Below are 14,250 nucleotides of genomic sequence, written 5' to 3' on the forward strand. Positions count from 1 at the left end.
TGGACATTCCTCTGCTATTTTGCTTACCTAAAACAGTTGCTTGGTGGTTAATGTGTTTACATATTTCTTGTTTGTTGTGCTTTCAAGCATTAAGAGTTCAAATTTATTTCACTATAGAAACAAGAACCAAAAGTGCCAAAAGTTGATCACAGATATGAATTAAACCCAACAGGGATATTGGCCTAGTATCCAGTTTCACCATTTCTTCTTCTCCAGTATTACCCACTGGCAACATCTCAGGTGTGGTACATACTAGACTACTGAGACGATAATTGGAGGGGACTTTTTTCTCCTTTTTTATTTAACCATGTGTAATGTAACCCGTTAAGAACCGAAGAAGGTTCATCCTCACCCACTATATCACTAGTGTCCATCTGAGAATTAATTCCAGTATATTGGCCCTTCACAAATTCGAAAGAAAATTTTCTAGGTTACAGGGTGAAACTGTATTTACTACTCTAGGTAATTACCACCCAATCCCACTCTCCCCAAAACCTGCCATTTAGCTGATTCAAACATGAGAAATCTTTGTAGTGGCTAGCATTAAATTCATTTTTAAGTGTTTTATATTTGAGATTTGGTTTCTAATATCCAATCGGAAAGACCAAAATCACTACCGAGAGATTAGAGACAATTCCTTCTTTTCTTACATTATAGAATTGATACGTGTGCCTGGCTTCCCCATAAAAGCCACTGCTGACACCAATTCTCCAGCCCCTTCCCCATCTACAGAACACATGAGCAAACTGAGGGTCACTATCCCAGCTCTGGGGGAGAAACCGAGGGACAGAGGTGACATCACATCTGTTGGTATATACCTATCCATCCTATAAAATCGTCATCAGACATATATACAAACTATTAAATATTTCAGAAGTAAAAGGGGCTTTGCCTTAACCCTCTTGTAGGTAGAGCAGAGAAGCCTGCAGGTTGGATGTGACTTAAAAGCCATGAGTCATTAGTCAAGTCATTAGTCAAGGCAAAATGTGAACAGGAATCCGGTCACTGTAAAGGCCAGTTCCATGCTTGCTTTCACCCCACTGCTATCTCATGGCCTGCTCACAACACTCAGGTCCCCTTTCTGGGCTCTATCATGACTACGGTACATAAACAGATAAAACGAAACAATCTTCAGTGGCTTCACAACTTACATACGTGTGATGTTTCTATTAGACCTTATAATTCTCTTCTACCCAGCCTTCAAGTTCAAATCCATTTATTGTCTTATAATGTATTTTATTCAAAATATCTGTGACTTTTAAGTAAATTTTAAATTAAATTAAAACACCCACATTTTTTAATAGGGTGTATCTCCATAGACACAGTAAGTCTTCAGTTTACCTTCTTCCAAGATTTACTGACGAAGATCCAGCTAATTTTTTAAAAAGATAACATTGAGGATCCTGCTTTATACTTCTGTCTAAATATACCCATGAAAATGCCCAGTACATTGTTCTGTTCTCTACTGAGGCGATTACAGAGCAGGGGGCAGCGTGCCGGTGGTAAAAGAAACCAGGAATCCTCGTGACTTCAGTTTAATTGTTTAACTTTATTACTGTTGCACCATTTATACAATTACATATAATTTCAATGCATCCATTGTACATTTTTTTGTTTTTTTTTATTTTTATTTTTTTCCATTTTCCAATGAGTGGTGTGTTGGTGTCTGTGACACAGAATGGAAGAGAAAACTGGAACTGCAATGAACGCAGACTTTTTTTTTTTTTTTTTCATTTCCACTGACCAATAAACAGAACTACAGGTGCACCCAACCACGGACATGCATTAACTCGTCATGAGAAATCTAGGGAGGCTAAGTAGGATGAGAGAATGTTTGTTACTCCCAAAAAGACCTGGGAAGGAAGAATGGAGTATTGGCATTGAGATACATGTGGACAGGCTACGTGGGCTGTCTGAAAGTTGGCATTCATCCACAACATTAAAAAAATATCAAAATAAGAAAGGCTGTAAATGAAAAAGAACACACAGAAAATACTGCTTTCATAAAGATCTGATTGCCTCGGCACAGGCCCTGCGGGCAGAATCAAACGCATCACTCCCAACTCCCCTTGCAGAAGACAAGATGCTCAGAGCTTAGTGGCGGAGTGCATGTAACAGCAGTTCAGGTACAAAAGATGTACTGTACTTTCAGACATCGAGCTTTCAAATCCAGGACTGATTGGTAGAGTTGACCAAAGGTATATTAGATATTTCCCCACAAAAATACTATTTGGATTCTCCCCACCCCCCTCCCTTGATGGGAACACATCCTTATTCTTGGGCAATACATATCATTACTTCCAATCTGAAACAAGTTAGTATAGGAGAGAGAGAGAGACAGAGAGAGAGAGAGAGAGAGACAGAGAGAGACAGAGAGACAGGTCGTCGTTAAGCGGTATTCTTCTTTTCCATAGGCTGTCCGTGCTACTCTTTCACTGCTACGGTTTGATCAGAATTAGCTGCCGGGGTCTCGGCGGGTTTGACCTCGTCTGCGGGGGCTGCGGGGGCCTGGGCCTTGGGCGTGGAACTGGGTGCTTCCGTGGCTGCCGGGGTCTCCTTGGAGGATGGGGCAGCCTCAGTGCTGCTGGGTTTTGAGTCTGAAGCTGGGGCCCCGTCACCTTTCGTCTCCTGCGCGGCAGGAGCTGCGGGGGCCTCAGTCTTTGCGGGTTCCCCTCCCTCCTTGCTCTTGTCATCCTTGCTGGGGGCCGCGGGCTCCGCCGCCTCGGTCTCCGCAGCTGTGGGATCGCCGCCCGCGGCGGGGCCCGAGGCGGCCGCCGGCTCCTGCTCAGCACCCTTCGGGGGCTCGGGCTTCCCCTCGGCTCCCTCCACCTGCTCGGGCTCTGCCTTCGGGGCGTCTTCCTTGGCCGCCTCTGTGTCTTTCTCGCCTTCCTTGTCTTCGGGCTTGTTGGCAGCGTCCTGGGCATCCTTCTCTGGCTTCTCCTCCTTGCCCTCCTTCACCTCTGGGGTCTCCGCAGCCGCCTGGGTCTCATTCTCCTTCGGGGTTCCCTCCTCTTCTGTCCCGGCTCCTTCTGCCTTCTTGTCTTTGTCCTTGGGCTTCTCATCATTCACGTTGTACCCCTTCTTCTTCTTGCTCAGCTTGCCTCCCATCTTGGAGTTCTGTAACAAAACATAACACAAAACGAAGAGAGAGTTACTCGTGGCTCTAGACCAAATGTCTGTGTCCTCCCAAATTCACAGGTTGAAATCCTAACCCCCAGCGTGAGTGTATTAGGAGGAGGGGCCTTTGGGAGTTGCGGGTGGAGACCTCATGGATGGGACCAGTGACCTCACAGGAGATACCCCACCGCAGAGCTCTCTGGCCCCTTTCCCCATGTGCCCACGCAGCCAGAAACCAGCCATCTACAATCACAAAGCAGGTCCTACCAGACACCAAATCTGCCTGCACCTTGGTCTGGGACTTCCCAGCCTGCAGAAGTGTGAGAAATAAATTTCTGTTGTTTACAAGCCACTCGGTCTATGGTAATTTGTTATAGCAGCCCCAGTGGAGGAAGCTGCTTGTTCTGTTTACAAAGTAAACAGCTCAGAACACTACTGAACTGTACACTTTAGAAAGGAAAACATGGAAAATCTTATGCTACATGTATTTTGCCACAATTAAAAAAGGAGTCATAAAAAAAAAGTAAAGTGTCTAATCATAGTAAGCCAAGGACATACCAAGCTGAGATCAAAGAATCAGTGATTAAAAGAAGACTAAGCTTGTCAATTGTAAAGAGAAGTGGTGCAGTATTTGTTTTATCTGCTTTCCGATGTCCGGCTCAAACACCAAGTCTTGAACAAAATGGCAGTGACAGCCATTTTAGGTCTATAGTAAAGCTAGTAAAAGGTGTCATAACTTTAAAACACTTTGCAAAGAAATGGCACAGCTGGAAAATCACAAATTTCAAGAAAATAATCTCAAACTCCAAACTCCTTTCAAACTCCATCATTCATATATATGCACATATATGCACACACATCTTCAAAGACCAAATGCAAGGAGGATTTAGTCTATCTCATTATTAAGAAGGACCCATTAAAGGAAAACTATCACGCAGAAAATGCAAAGCATGGTGTTGCCAGTTACATTTGGTTTGTTAGTTGTGTCATACTTGTATTCATTGCTTTTCAAGGTATTTTCGGCTTAAAAGAAATAGTTCCATGGTAATATACAAGTGTCCTTCATTATCAATTTCCTGATGAGAAGTCAAACTAGATACGCAACTTCAATGGTCATTAACAGCCTATTTCACTCAAAGTTAAGTCTCCAACTTCCTGGAGGTTGACACTTTTATTCTATGAATATATTTGGATCCTGAATTTTTCTCCTCTGGTACTAAAGCATTAATCCAAATCAGTAATCAATTATAAATTTAAAAATAATAAATTCAATCCAGGACCGTTGTCGGAGCTAAACAGGCACTCCATTTCTTTTTGTTCAAGTGTATTTTTACGGCATCATATATCAGTGGGAATCCACTGAAATGTTGCTCTTTAGAGGAAAATCTGTTGCCTTTCCTTGATGAAGCATGGCAGAAATTATATGGCAATATCCTCTTTAGTCCACACAAATAAGTCCAGGAGAGAAAGAGAGAGAAAAAGAGAGAGGACACACGCCTTGCCCTGTGCCCCATGTACCGGTGTACAGGTGAGACCTCTGGTTCTGTTCTAGTTCAGGGCTGTCTCCTGGCAGAATTATACTGTACTCTTTGACCAATCTTTTTTTGTGTTTTTTTTAAAGTATTTTCCATTTAGAACAGAAAATTTGCTGCTTATACATTCCATTCCTTGGAATCATGACTCAGGTCAGTGATAACCTACATTTATCTTATTTAGAAGCCAGGTGTTAAGTAGAAGAGTGCTATTCTTCAGTCAAAATTTGTCTCACCACTCTATACGTGAATCTCCTGTTGGAAACTGGGGAAGAAAAAAAAAGGAACAAACCGAAGGATGACGAAAATACTGCTCCAATTCTCAAGGAAGGCCTTTATTACGTTATCAAAGTAAGAATTTCTCTTACACATTTCTTTCTAAAAAGAGAGTGGCTTTTGGTCATAACCTACTTCAGACATCTGACAGGCTCTATTTGACTTAATTTTTGGTTATTTCTCCCTCAGAAGTGGGAGCAAACATATATGGTAAAAGTACTTTAAATGCACCTTTATCCTGAAAGCAATCACAAAACAATAGATGAAAATCTGAAGAAATAAACTGGAGCAGTATTTTAAATTGTAGTTTATAACTCTTTCATTGAATTCTTAATTACCCAGTATGCATGAATGGTGCACGTCAAAATGTCAGCTCTGATATTTCAAGATATTTTGGTACATTAGTTTAGAGCTAAGAAAGAGAAAACCTGACGGGCCTGCCTTTAGGATCTTCTCCCAATTCTATAATAGAAACCCATGCACCAACTTAGAAATTATAGAATAGAAAACAAAGGATAAATGTAGTGTGTGTATGAACACAACACATGAGTGCCCCTTTCTGACCCACAAGGCATGAAATTCTATACAGCTATCCCCAGAGGCTTAAAGTCATGTTGGTTTACAAACCTAAAATCTACTTTACTAAAATTGGTGTTCTGAAACACAGTTAGGGCCACTTTCTATTCTTTATTTCTGGGTAGGAAATGAATGTACATAATCAAATTCTAAGTAAGAAAGTGTGTCTCCATTCCTGTTTGCCTTTCAAAGTTAATAAACACTCCTACTTTTGCAAATTTTCTCATGTTAGTGATAGTGAGGTATCAGAGGGAGGCTTATAGAATCCACTAGAACCCTGGAAAAGCAGGGCAGTCTGGTTATTTCCCAAGACAATATGGGTGAAAACCTTGCCAAGAGCCAGGGATAAATTAAAATTATAACTTAAAATCTATTAACTGTTTCCAGGGGTCCAGCACCATCCTAATTCCAAACACATTACTAAACTATTTTATTTAGTCTTCTCAACAGGACCATGAGGTCGTAAGTATACCATTAGTGTCCTCCTTTTACCCATATGGAAATTCTAACTAGCTGAGTTCATGCAGCAGTGTCATAAGCAAAGGCCAAGCCAACAAAATTAGGTAAGGCAGGAGGGCACTATCTAGGAGGTTACAGGAAACCCCACCAAGAAGTTGGCAAATGGGCAAAGCTCTTGTCTCAGGAATGGTACCCACCGTGGGTCACAAGTTTGGTGCAGATCTAGGGTGATTCAAAACTCAAGATGTTGACAAGACAAGGATGAAATTCAGAATTTCAAGTACCCTTTGCCCCTAAACTTTTTACCACCCCATTTGCCAATGGAGATTTGTATCAAATCCTTAAGAAATAAGGAGAGTGGTGGGCATATATTTTAATTATTTCTCATTTCTATTACTTCTAATTTTGAAAGAAATCAGTTGGTATAGAAATTCAGAAGCTGGAACTTCTAAGTTAAAAAAAAAAAAGGCAGTTAAACAAACAAACTAACAAACAAAACAAAACAAAAACAACACAGCAACTAGTAATCCATGCTGGAAGGCACTTAAACCCAAATCTAAGCTACAATGAAAGGGCTGGGATTACCTTTGCATTTCTCCACATTTGGGACATTCACTAGCCACAGAGTGACACAGCAAGAAAACTCACACCCAAGCTGATGCACTGGAACTAAAGCTCTCCATGTTGATACAATAACCAAACACTAAAGTTGATTTATTAGTTACAGCATCTCAAAGGAAAGCAAACTCCGGAGTTGCCCTTTGAAATTACAAAAGAGTTCTAAGTTCCAAGGGCCAAAACTATTTGAAGACTGATGGCTTCAAATCGGCACAGAACACAACTAACAACCAACAGCAAGAGAGAGGAACTTCACTGTGTTTAATCTGGAAAATGTTGGACAGGAATTATTTCATGGAGACTTTGCACATTGCATCATGGTAGATGTTGTTACGAATCCCATCTCCACAGCACACCGGCCCTGAATCCTTGGGCAAGTTACTTACCCTCATTTTCCTTTCATTTCCTGTACGATAAGAAAGGTCAATCTTAGGAAAATTTTATGTGAGGCATCAGTACAACGTTTGACATTTCATGCGCCTGCAATAAATGTTAGTCCCTTTCCCCATCATTTAGCTTTGCAATTCTTAGATAATTCTGTGCTTCTAAACCCCAAGAGAAAGGTAGAACACAGGTTCCACACCCACAAACACACACAAGTTCTAGAATCAGGAATTAGAAGCACTGTCATTAAAACATTTAAAAAATATTTTTAAATGGCATCAAGAAGACTTTTGGCAATTGTGTTCCAAGCATGCTCCTGCTGACTGGATATATGTGCAAAAGACGTTTGTACAGTTATCTGTTGTCACCATACTACCACCATACTGCTAATATTAAAATCAGTCTACTTCTTTGATTTGAATCTTTTATGTACTTAAGATTCTCGAGGTTCCAAGTCTTTTAAAAATATAAACAGTCTTATACCAAGAAATCATTTTCCAGACAGAAGTAAAAATTATAGATCAGTCATCAAATGTAACTCCTCCCAATTTGATCTGATACTGGAGTGATCATAGAAGAAATATCATTTCATCTTCCCACTACCTCTCCATCACCTGGTCCAAGGAAAGAAGAAAAAAAGTCCCTTTCAGTCATCAGGATGAAAAGAGAACCCAAATTCTTCAATTAAAACTCATTTACTGACTCATATTATATACATACGTGAAAGACACAAAAAAAATTGATCTACACTTTATCTTGGCTAATAAGCTAAACATAGAATGTCTGTGAGGGAAGGTAACAGTCAAATGTCATCACCTTTTTTTTTTTTTTTTTAATTTCCCACAGATGACATTTTTCTTGTATAAAGTCCCAAATCATTTAATATTTTTTAGGCACTAACAAACAGTGTTTTAAATCTCCCACATCTGTCTTGTGACTTATTCCCCCCATCTTATCAAAGTGAGCCTCTATCTAGTTAATTAATCCCACTTGGCTATGAACAAATAGTCCAGAAGAATTAAAATTCTGCTTTTTGGTGAAGAGAGAAAGTGACATTCTAGCACCGTTATGTGATCAAAGCAACCTTGGATGGTAGGTGGGAAAACAGAAGAGAAGCTGTGAAAGTTAGAGACAAGATCCGTGGCAGTATGGAGCCCCCAAGCCCAGTTCTCCTTTGCCTACACCTCCCGTCAGGGTCCCAGAGAGAGATGGCATCCATGTGATAGAGTAAATTCCTAGTTAGGCAGGCTAGGTAAGGTGAGGAATTTTTTGTCCTCAGAAATAAGTAAATGAAGTAAATAATAAGTGGCCTAAATATTAGATTTTAATTTTTTCTCCAAAGCAAATATTTGGAGGATTTTGTTGAGTCTTAGAGCTAACAAGTATTTCTTTTCTTCTAAAAGGAAATCCTGTTTACAAGCTAATGTTCAACTACCAAGTTGAATACAAATATAGATCTATAAGGAAAAAAAAATATGATCCTACATATGCCACCCTAGCAAACCTAAAATTTAAAAACAAAAATTTCTTTGGGGGGTTCTGGGCAAGAAATAATTTGAAATGCTATGCTGTAATAAAGATACTCTAATAGACAAGATAATCACCTCTACAAAGCTCTTCAAATTCTTTGTTCCTTTCGCTCCAGGAAGCCCGTCAGGGAACACGGAAGATGGTCCTTAGCCATTCAAATCAGCTAAGTTGTGTTTATTTTGTACACACAATCCCAGGACACACTGGGCAAAATCACCTCTGTATAAGCTGAGTTATCATGGGGTTTCACTAAACAATCACCATTCTTGCAAATTCTAATATGATCAACTCATCCAGAACTTTCCTAATATGCACCTGATTGTTTTTCTCACCTTGAAATAAACCAATCTATCAGCATAGCCTACTGAATTAAAACTTAGTCTTTCATTTTGAGAAAATAAAGGTAGATAGGCAGAGGACAAAATGTCATTTAGAAAAAATTAAATTATAAATATTTTCTTTACGACTCATGTCAAAAACAAGCCACCTAGCACTCACTCAGTATGAAGTTTGCTAAACACAGCATGCACATTGAATGCTGGTCCCAGCTGTCAATAATTTGCTATAAAACTCTGAGCAAGTCACTTCCCCCTCTGGGTCTCAAATTTCCCATTCAGTAAAATGAAGATATTTAGTTTATTCTTTTTCTGAAAAAAAAAATTACGTATATATTATGGATGCTTATAGCACTAAACAATAAGGTATGTGTGAGAAAAATGTGCTGTGATCAATGCTATGGTCTGAATGTTTGTGTCTCCCCAAAATTCATATCCTGAAACCTAACCTCCAAGGTTATGGTATTAGGAACTGGGACCTTTGGAAGGTGATTAGGTCATGAGGCGGACTTCTCATGAATGGGATTAGTGCCCTTATAAAAGGGACCCCCATAGAGCTTTCTGGCCCCTTACAGTATATAAGGATACAGCAAGAAGATGGCAGTCTACAACACAGAAAAGGGCCTTCACCAGAACCCAACCATACTGGCACCCTGATCTTGAAATTCTACAGCCTCCAGAATTATGAGAAATAAATTTCTATTGTTTATAAGCCACCAAGGCATGATACTTCGTTAGATCAGCCCAAATGGATGAAGACAATCAATAAAGTTCTATACTCCTGTTAATTATTACCATAAAAACTTACACCATCTTTCACCCTGAAGATCAAATTGCCAACCAGTTGGTTTATTGGTATGATTGGATTTCTTTATACATAATTTTAACATGTGTGAAGCTTGTTAAAAATCAGAAATAAAAATTTGTAAAACAACATCCAAATGTTTATCAAATACCAGACTTTTTAATGTTTTCAATTACGTTTAGGAAATGTTTTCAGGATAATGTGTCAGTTCTGTAAGTAATGAATGGGAATGGAAGTGAACGCTGAAGACATCTTAGATGAAGATATCAGTGCTAGAAAAAATCGGTTTCATTGCTTTGCTTATGCAGAACTACTTCATAGCGTTGTGTTTATAGAAGATGCTCAGTTGTTTCCACTTTATTTCCTTTTGATGGGTAACCTACCAACCACTGGTGGTTCTGCTTGGCAAGATTTGCTCTATGCCCAAATTTTCTGTTTCCTATATATAAAAACCAGTTATGAAACATAAACTGGTGCAATGTAGGAATTATTTTCTTGCCCTCACCATCTCCACTACCTCATCCAGAACTAGTCGATATAGCGAACAGTGTCTGCAAATCCTTTGGGAACACACGTTCAATGCAAATGCAAGTCTTGACTTTATTCTAAAGCAAGATTTGCCGTTTCATAGGGCACTAACACTGAGCACTTAGTCATGTGTGGCCTCCTGACAGGGTGTATTTTGTCTGCCAGAAACCAGCTTTCACCCACTTGCTACTGGTGAGAAAAATTATCTAAGTAGAGGCTGGATTCACTTGTTCCTCAATAAATGCTAAAATTCTCAAGTTCCTAACTAGAGACTCCTTTGTCCCCCAAAGTTCGCAAGGGATCTTTAAAGTATGAAGGGTAATTTTATTTATACCTAGGTTAATCTTCTCATGGAAAAAAAATATGATAAAGTATCTTGAATTTTATGAAGAAAGTGGATTAAATTCCTGAGCAAGAATAAGTGTTAAGATTGTCTGATACCACAAAAATGGTCTCAATTTTGCCAAAGTTGAAGGTTTTAACTGTGGAGCCATTCCCTTTTCCTTCCTTCAACAAGTCTGAAGAGGTGAACACATAAGCAAACACTATTGGAAGGAACAATTTTTGTTTTGTTTTGTTTTGAATTGAGCCCAGAAAATGGAATATTTTTTCTAAGAAAAAAAAATTTTCACGTGTTCATAAAGGCCTGTATCTTTTCATGGATTCTCTTGTATGTTCAGAACCTGATTAAATAGTTTTATCTAAGAAATCTCTCATGAATTGCCTATTTCCAAAGTCAAGGGGTAATTCATTTCTACATCGATTGTATTGGAAAGCTACACCAAACAAAACTAGGACATAAAACCATTTTTACAGAGCTGTTAGAATGCAACATAGAAGATTTTGTTTGGAGTTTATCATAAGTTGGGAAAGAGTTCGAGGCCAGCTATAGGTTTTTAATACCAACAGCTTTGCTTTGGGAATATCAGCATGAGGTCACGGTGACTTTTAACACAGTAAGGGCAAAGATTCATTACTCACACATAAAAGAGAGAGGGAGAGAGTCTGGAGAAAGAGGAAGTCTCTCGTTTTGAATAGTCTCTCTTCACCCTCCCTATTCTGCTTCTGAATATCTGCTCCTCCACTGGAACCAATCTTTTTCTGCATTTTAACTTATAGAAACTGAAGCCAACTATTCGATCCCATAAGCTTCTCTAGCAGGACACCTTCGGAGGCAAGACAAAAGTATCCAGCAGTAAAGGATTTAAACCTTGACTCCATTCTGCACTAAAGGTAAAGCAATGGTATTAGGAATAGAAGCCCATTGGAACAGTTTTCCTGTTCCCCAGTGTTCAGAAAGGAGCCAATTAGCAGACTGTGGTGAGTGGACCCATGGAGCTGACCTGGTCCTCAGTGGTCTCTATAGAAGACAATTCTGCCCCTTCCAGTGACTGAGGCTCTCAAATGCTCTAGCTACCAAGTGAAAACACACAGCTCCGTCCCTCTCCCCATATATTCCTTTGGTTTCGGTTAAGACAACTGCCAGTGTTTTAAGGCACAGGCACAACCCTACCTACCAGGATAGAATCTAATCAAAATTTTAGCCATTACGGAAGTTGTTCTTATGGCTTTCCAATAAAATGTGAGGTTTCTGGGAGCTATCATTTACTGTTTCCTTTCTTTAGTCTTTGAAATAAAATACTTGGTAAGTAGTCTGATTGAGTGCAAGTGAGGGAGAAGGGGGAAGTGTTGGATCAACAGGAGTTTTGAGTAGGAGAAACAACAAGAGAACGGTCATCACCAACTTTAAAATTTCAGTCCTCTGAGGCAGGTCTAAGTAATAGCATACCATCAGGCATCCTAGAAGAGTCCCTCTAGAGAGCTGCATTATCCAAAGAGCTTTCAAGAACCATTCTGCATTCTGCTGGCAAGCAAAATTATTGGTAATTAAATGTTAGTGTTTATCTCAGCCCATGTACTGAATTTTAGATGTTTTGGTGTGCAGATGACCACCATTTTGTGACTGCTGAATTTTCATTTAGGTAGCACTTTGTTGGTTATATCCATTAGTTAAAGCTTCCCACATCTTCAGATAAAAAAATGCAAGCCCCAATTATAGCACTGACCCTCTTCAGAAAATGCAACCTTGCATAATGACACAGTTTCCAGGCATTAACTACCCCAAAACCACGGGGATTACAGGCACTGTATTCTTCCTTCAATTAGTACGTATTCCATGACATCTCCCAATTCCATTTCTCATTTGCATACTTCTACATTTTTGCTACTCTGTCAATGAACAACAATGCAATTCTGTGACAATGAAAATCACTGGCATACGTTAACTGGTGTATAAAACAAAACAAGAAAATGACTGATAATAGTATTTCTCCATATGGTCTGAAAGTTACTATATTATGGACTTCCAATGCTATTCCTATTTATATCTTCTCTCTCTACACTAATATCTAGGCATTTTCTATATAGGTCAGTTTGAATCATACAAAGGTCCCATCCATTGCCAAGTTTCTATTTTGAAAATACAAATTTGGATTAATTAACCATGTCATCTAGAACCAGGAGACTAAAGTTCTTAGGGATGATGTCAAACAGATTACAATGAAAAAGATGACTCCAAATCAAAACCCAATCTGAATATGCAACAGTATGTGTCAGAGACTGAAGTGTTATTTCTGGTTTGATTGCTGCTTCACGGTGTGATCAAGACAAAAAACAGTCTCCTTTTGATTCTGTTTCCATCTGTGAGGCAGATATATTTTCTTCTGATTATAAGATGGATACAGAATCAAAAAGAGACTGTTTCTTGTCTTGATAACATATGAAAATGAACCAATGTTTCCTGACAAAGTTAAACATGTGACCGTGGCACATTAACTGTGTCACCCTGCAAATTCAAGCTGCAGAGGTTCAACAGGTTTAAATACAAGATAATCCACTACTGATTTTTTTAAAGTAACGTACAAAGTTAGAACTGACTCATAAGTTGCATCTGCAGACAAACATCACCAGACATGTTGGCTTTACAATGACTCGGGCTGAAAGAATCCAACTTGTTGGTCAAACCTAGCTGAAGCAAATGTTGGGATAAGAGAAAGGAAAAAAAAATTTTTTTTACCTTAAGGAAAGAATTTACAAAGTATGGAGAAACACAACAAATTCAAAATACATTTTCAGTGAGAACACAGGGAAAAAAATCTAAAACATACGGTTGGTTATGTCCAACAATTTCTATTTTCAACAAACAACTGTCCCTTTTCTTTCAAATATCAAAACTTTTATTCTAAAAGAGGAAAATGAAATAAAGATAATGTAGCCTATGTGTATTTTTGGTATTCCCATCAGGATGCACTTTGTCATAATGATTTGCTCTCAGGTTTTATGAATGCCTGGTGATAATTTCTATTGTTGGAATTATTGTTGTCAGTATCTGATTCAGTGAAAGCTTCCATTCAGCAATTGTGACATCACCAACATTTAGGGTATCGGAATGTCCTCTGGGGAGAGGGTACTATAGTAAGAGCTGTCAACCCATGTCAAAATTTCTAACGCCAACCTATTAAATACAAGAGTAAAATTTTAAAGAAAACATTTTCAAGATAATTTATTTCCTTGTCACAATAAAAATGTTCAACATTGTAAAAATGTACTGTAAAATGTGCAAGAAATATTTGAAAAACACAGAGATACACATACACTGCTACAACCCAATCTTCCCAAAGAGGTGGGTAAGATGAGTTAGCGCTACACAGTCAGAAAGCCCTCCTATAGAAAAGGAAATTAATCACAAGTGACACTTCCATTATTCTCCTTCATGAAGTTCAGGCTAGCCCTACAGGGCATCCTCAAAGTATCTTTGGGGCTCTCTCATCAAAAATTCAAAACACAGGATAGTCTCAAGACCTTCAAATCTTCAGAAATTATTTTAGGAAAAAACAGACTTGATCTTTAGTAGGAAAAGAAAATGTTTTTGAAGTTAAGTAAGATATGAGAACATATGAGAGCAAAAAGCCTACTCTAATCTAGGTTAAGACAGAGACAATTAAAATTAGAGTAAGTTAAGCCTCATAAGAGAGCAAAAAACCCCCAGTTTTCCCAGAAGAGATGACCTTTAGTTGGACTCAGGAGATGA

General features: G+C 38.8%; 1 protein-coding gene and 1 long non-coding RNA gene across 3 annotated transcripts in view; one reads left to right on the forward strand and one right to left on the reverse strand.

Moving 5' to 3' along the window:
- LOC309656924 overlaps window positions 1–14,250 on the forward strand; it is a 1,002,835-nt gene that overhangs the window by 954,550 nt on the left and 34,035 nt on the right. The gene's annotated exons all lie outside the window — the stretch shown is intronic.
- The window catches only part of BASP1 (brain abundant membrane attached signal protein 1), a 49,571-nt gene continuing 36,850 nt past the window's right edge, over window positions 1,530–14,250 (reverse strand). For both annotated transcript variants that reach the window (XM_082453870.1, XM_082453871.1), the window contains exon 2: window positions 1,530–3,117. In XM_082453870.1, coding sequence (XP_082309996.1) covers window positions 2,425–3,108 — 684 coding nt within the window. In that variant the 5' untranslated portion in view covers window positions 3,109–3,117 and the 3' untranslated portion in view covers window positions 1,530–2,424. The remainder of the gene's footprint in view (window positions 3,118–14,250) is intronic.

Source organism: Balaenoptera physalus (assembly GCF_965194825.1).
Source record: "Balaenoptera physalus genome assembly, chromosome: 3".
Taxonomy (NCBI): Eukaryota; Metazoa; Chordata; class Mammalia; order Artiodactyla; family Balaenopteridae; genus Balaenoptera; species Balaenoptera physalus.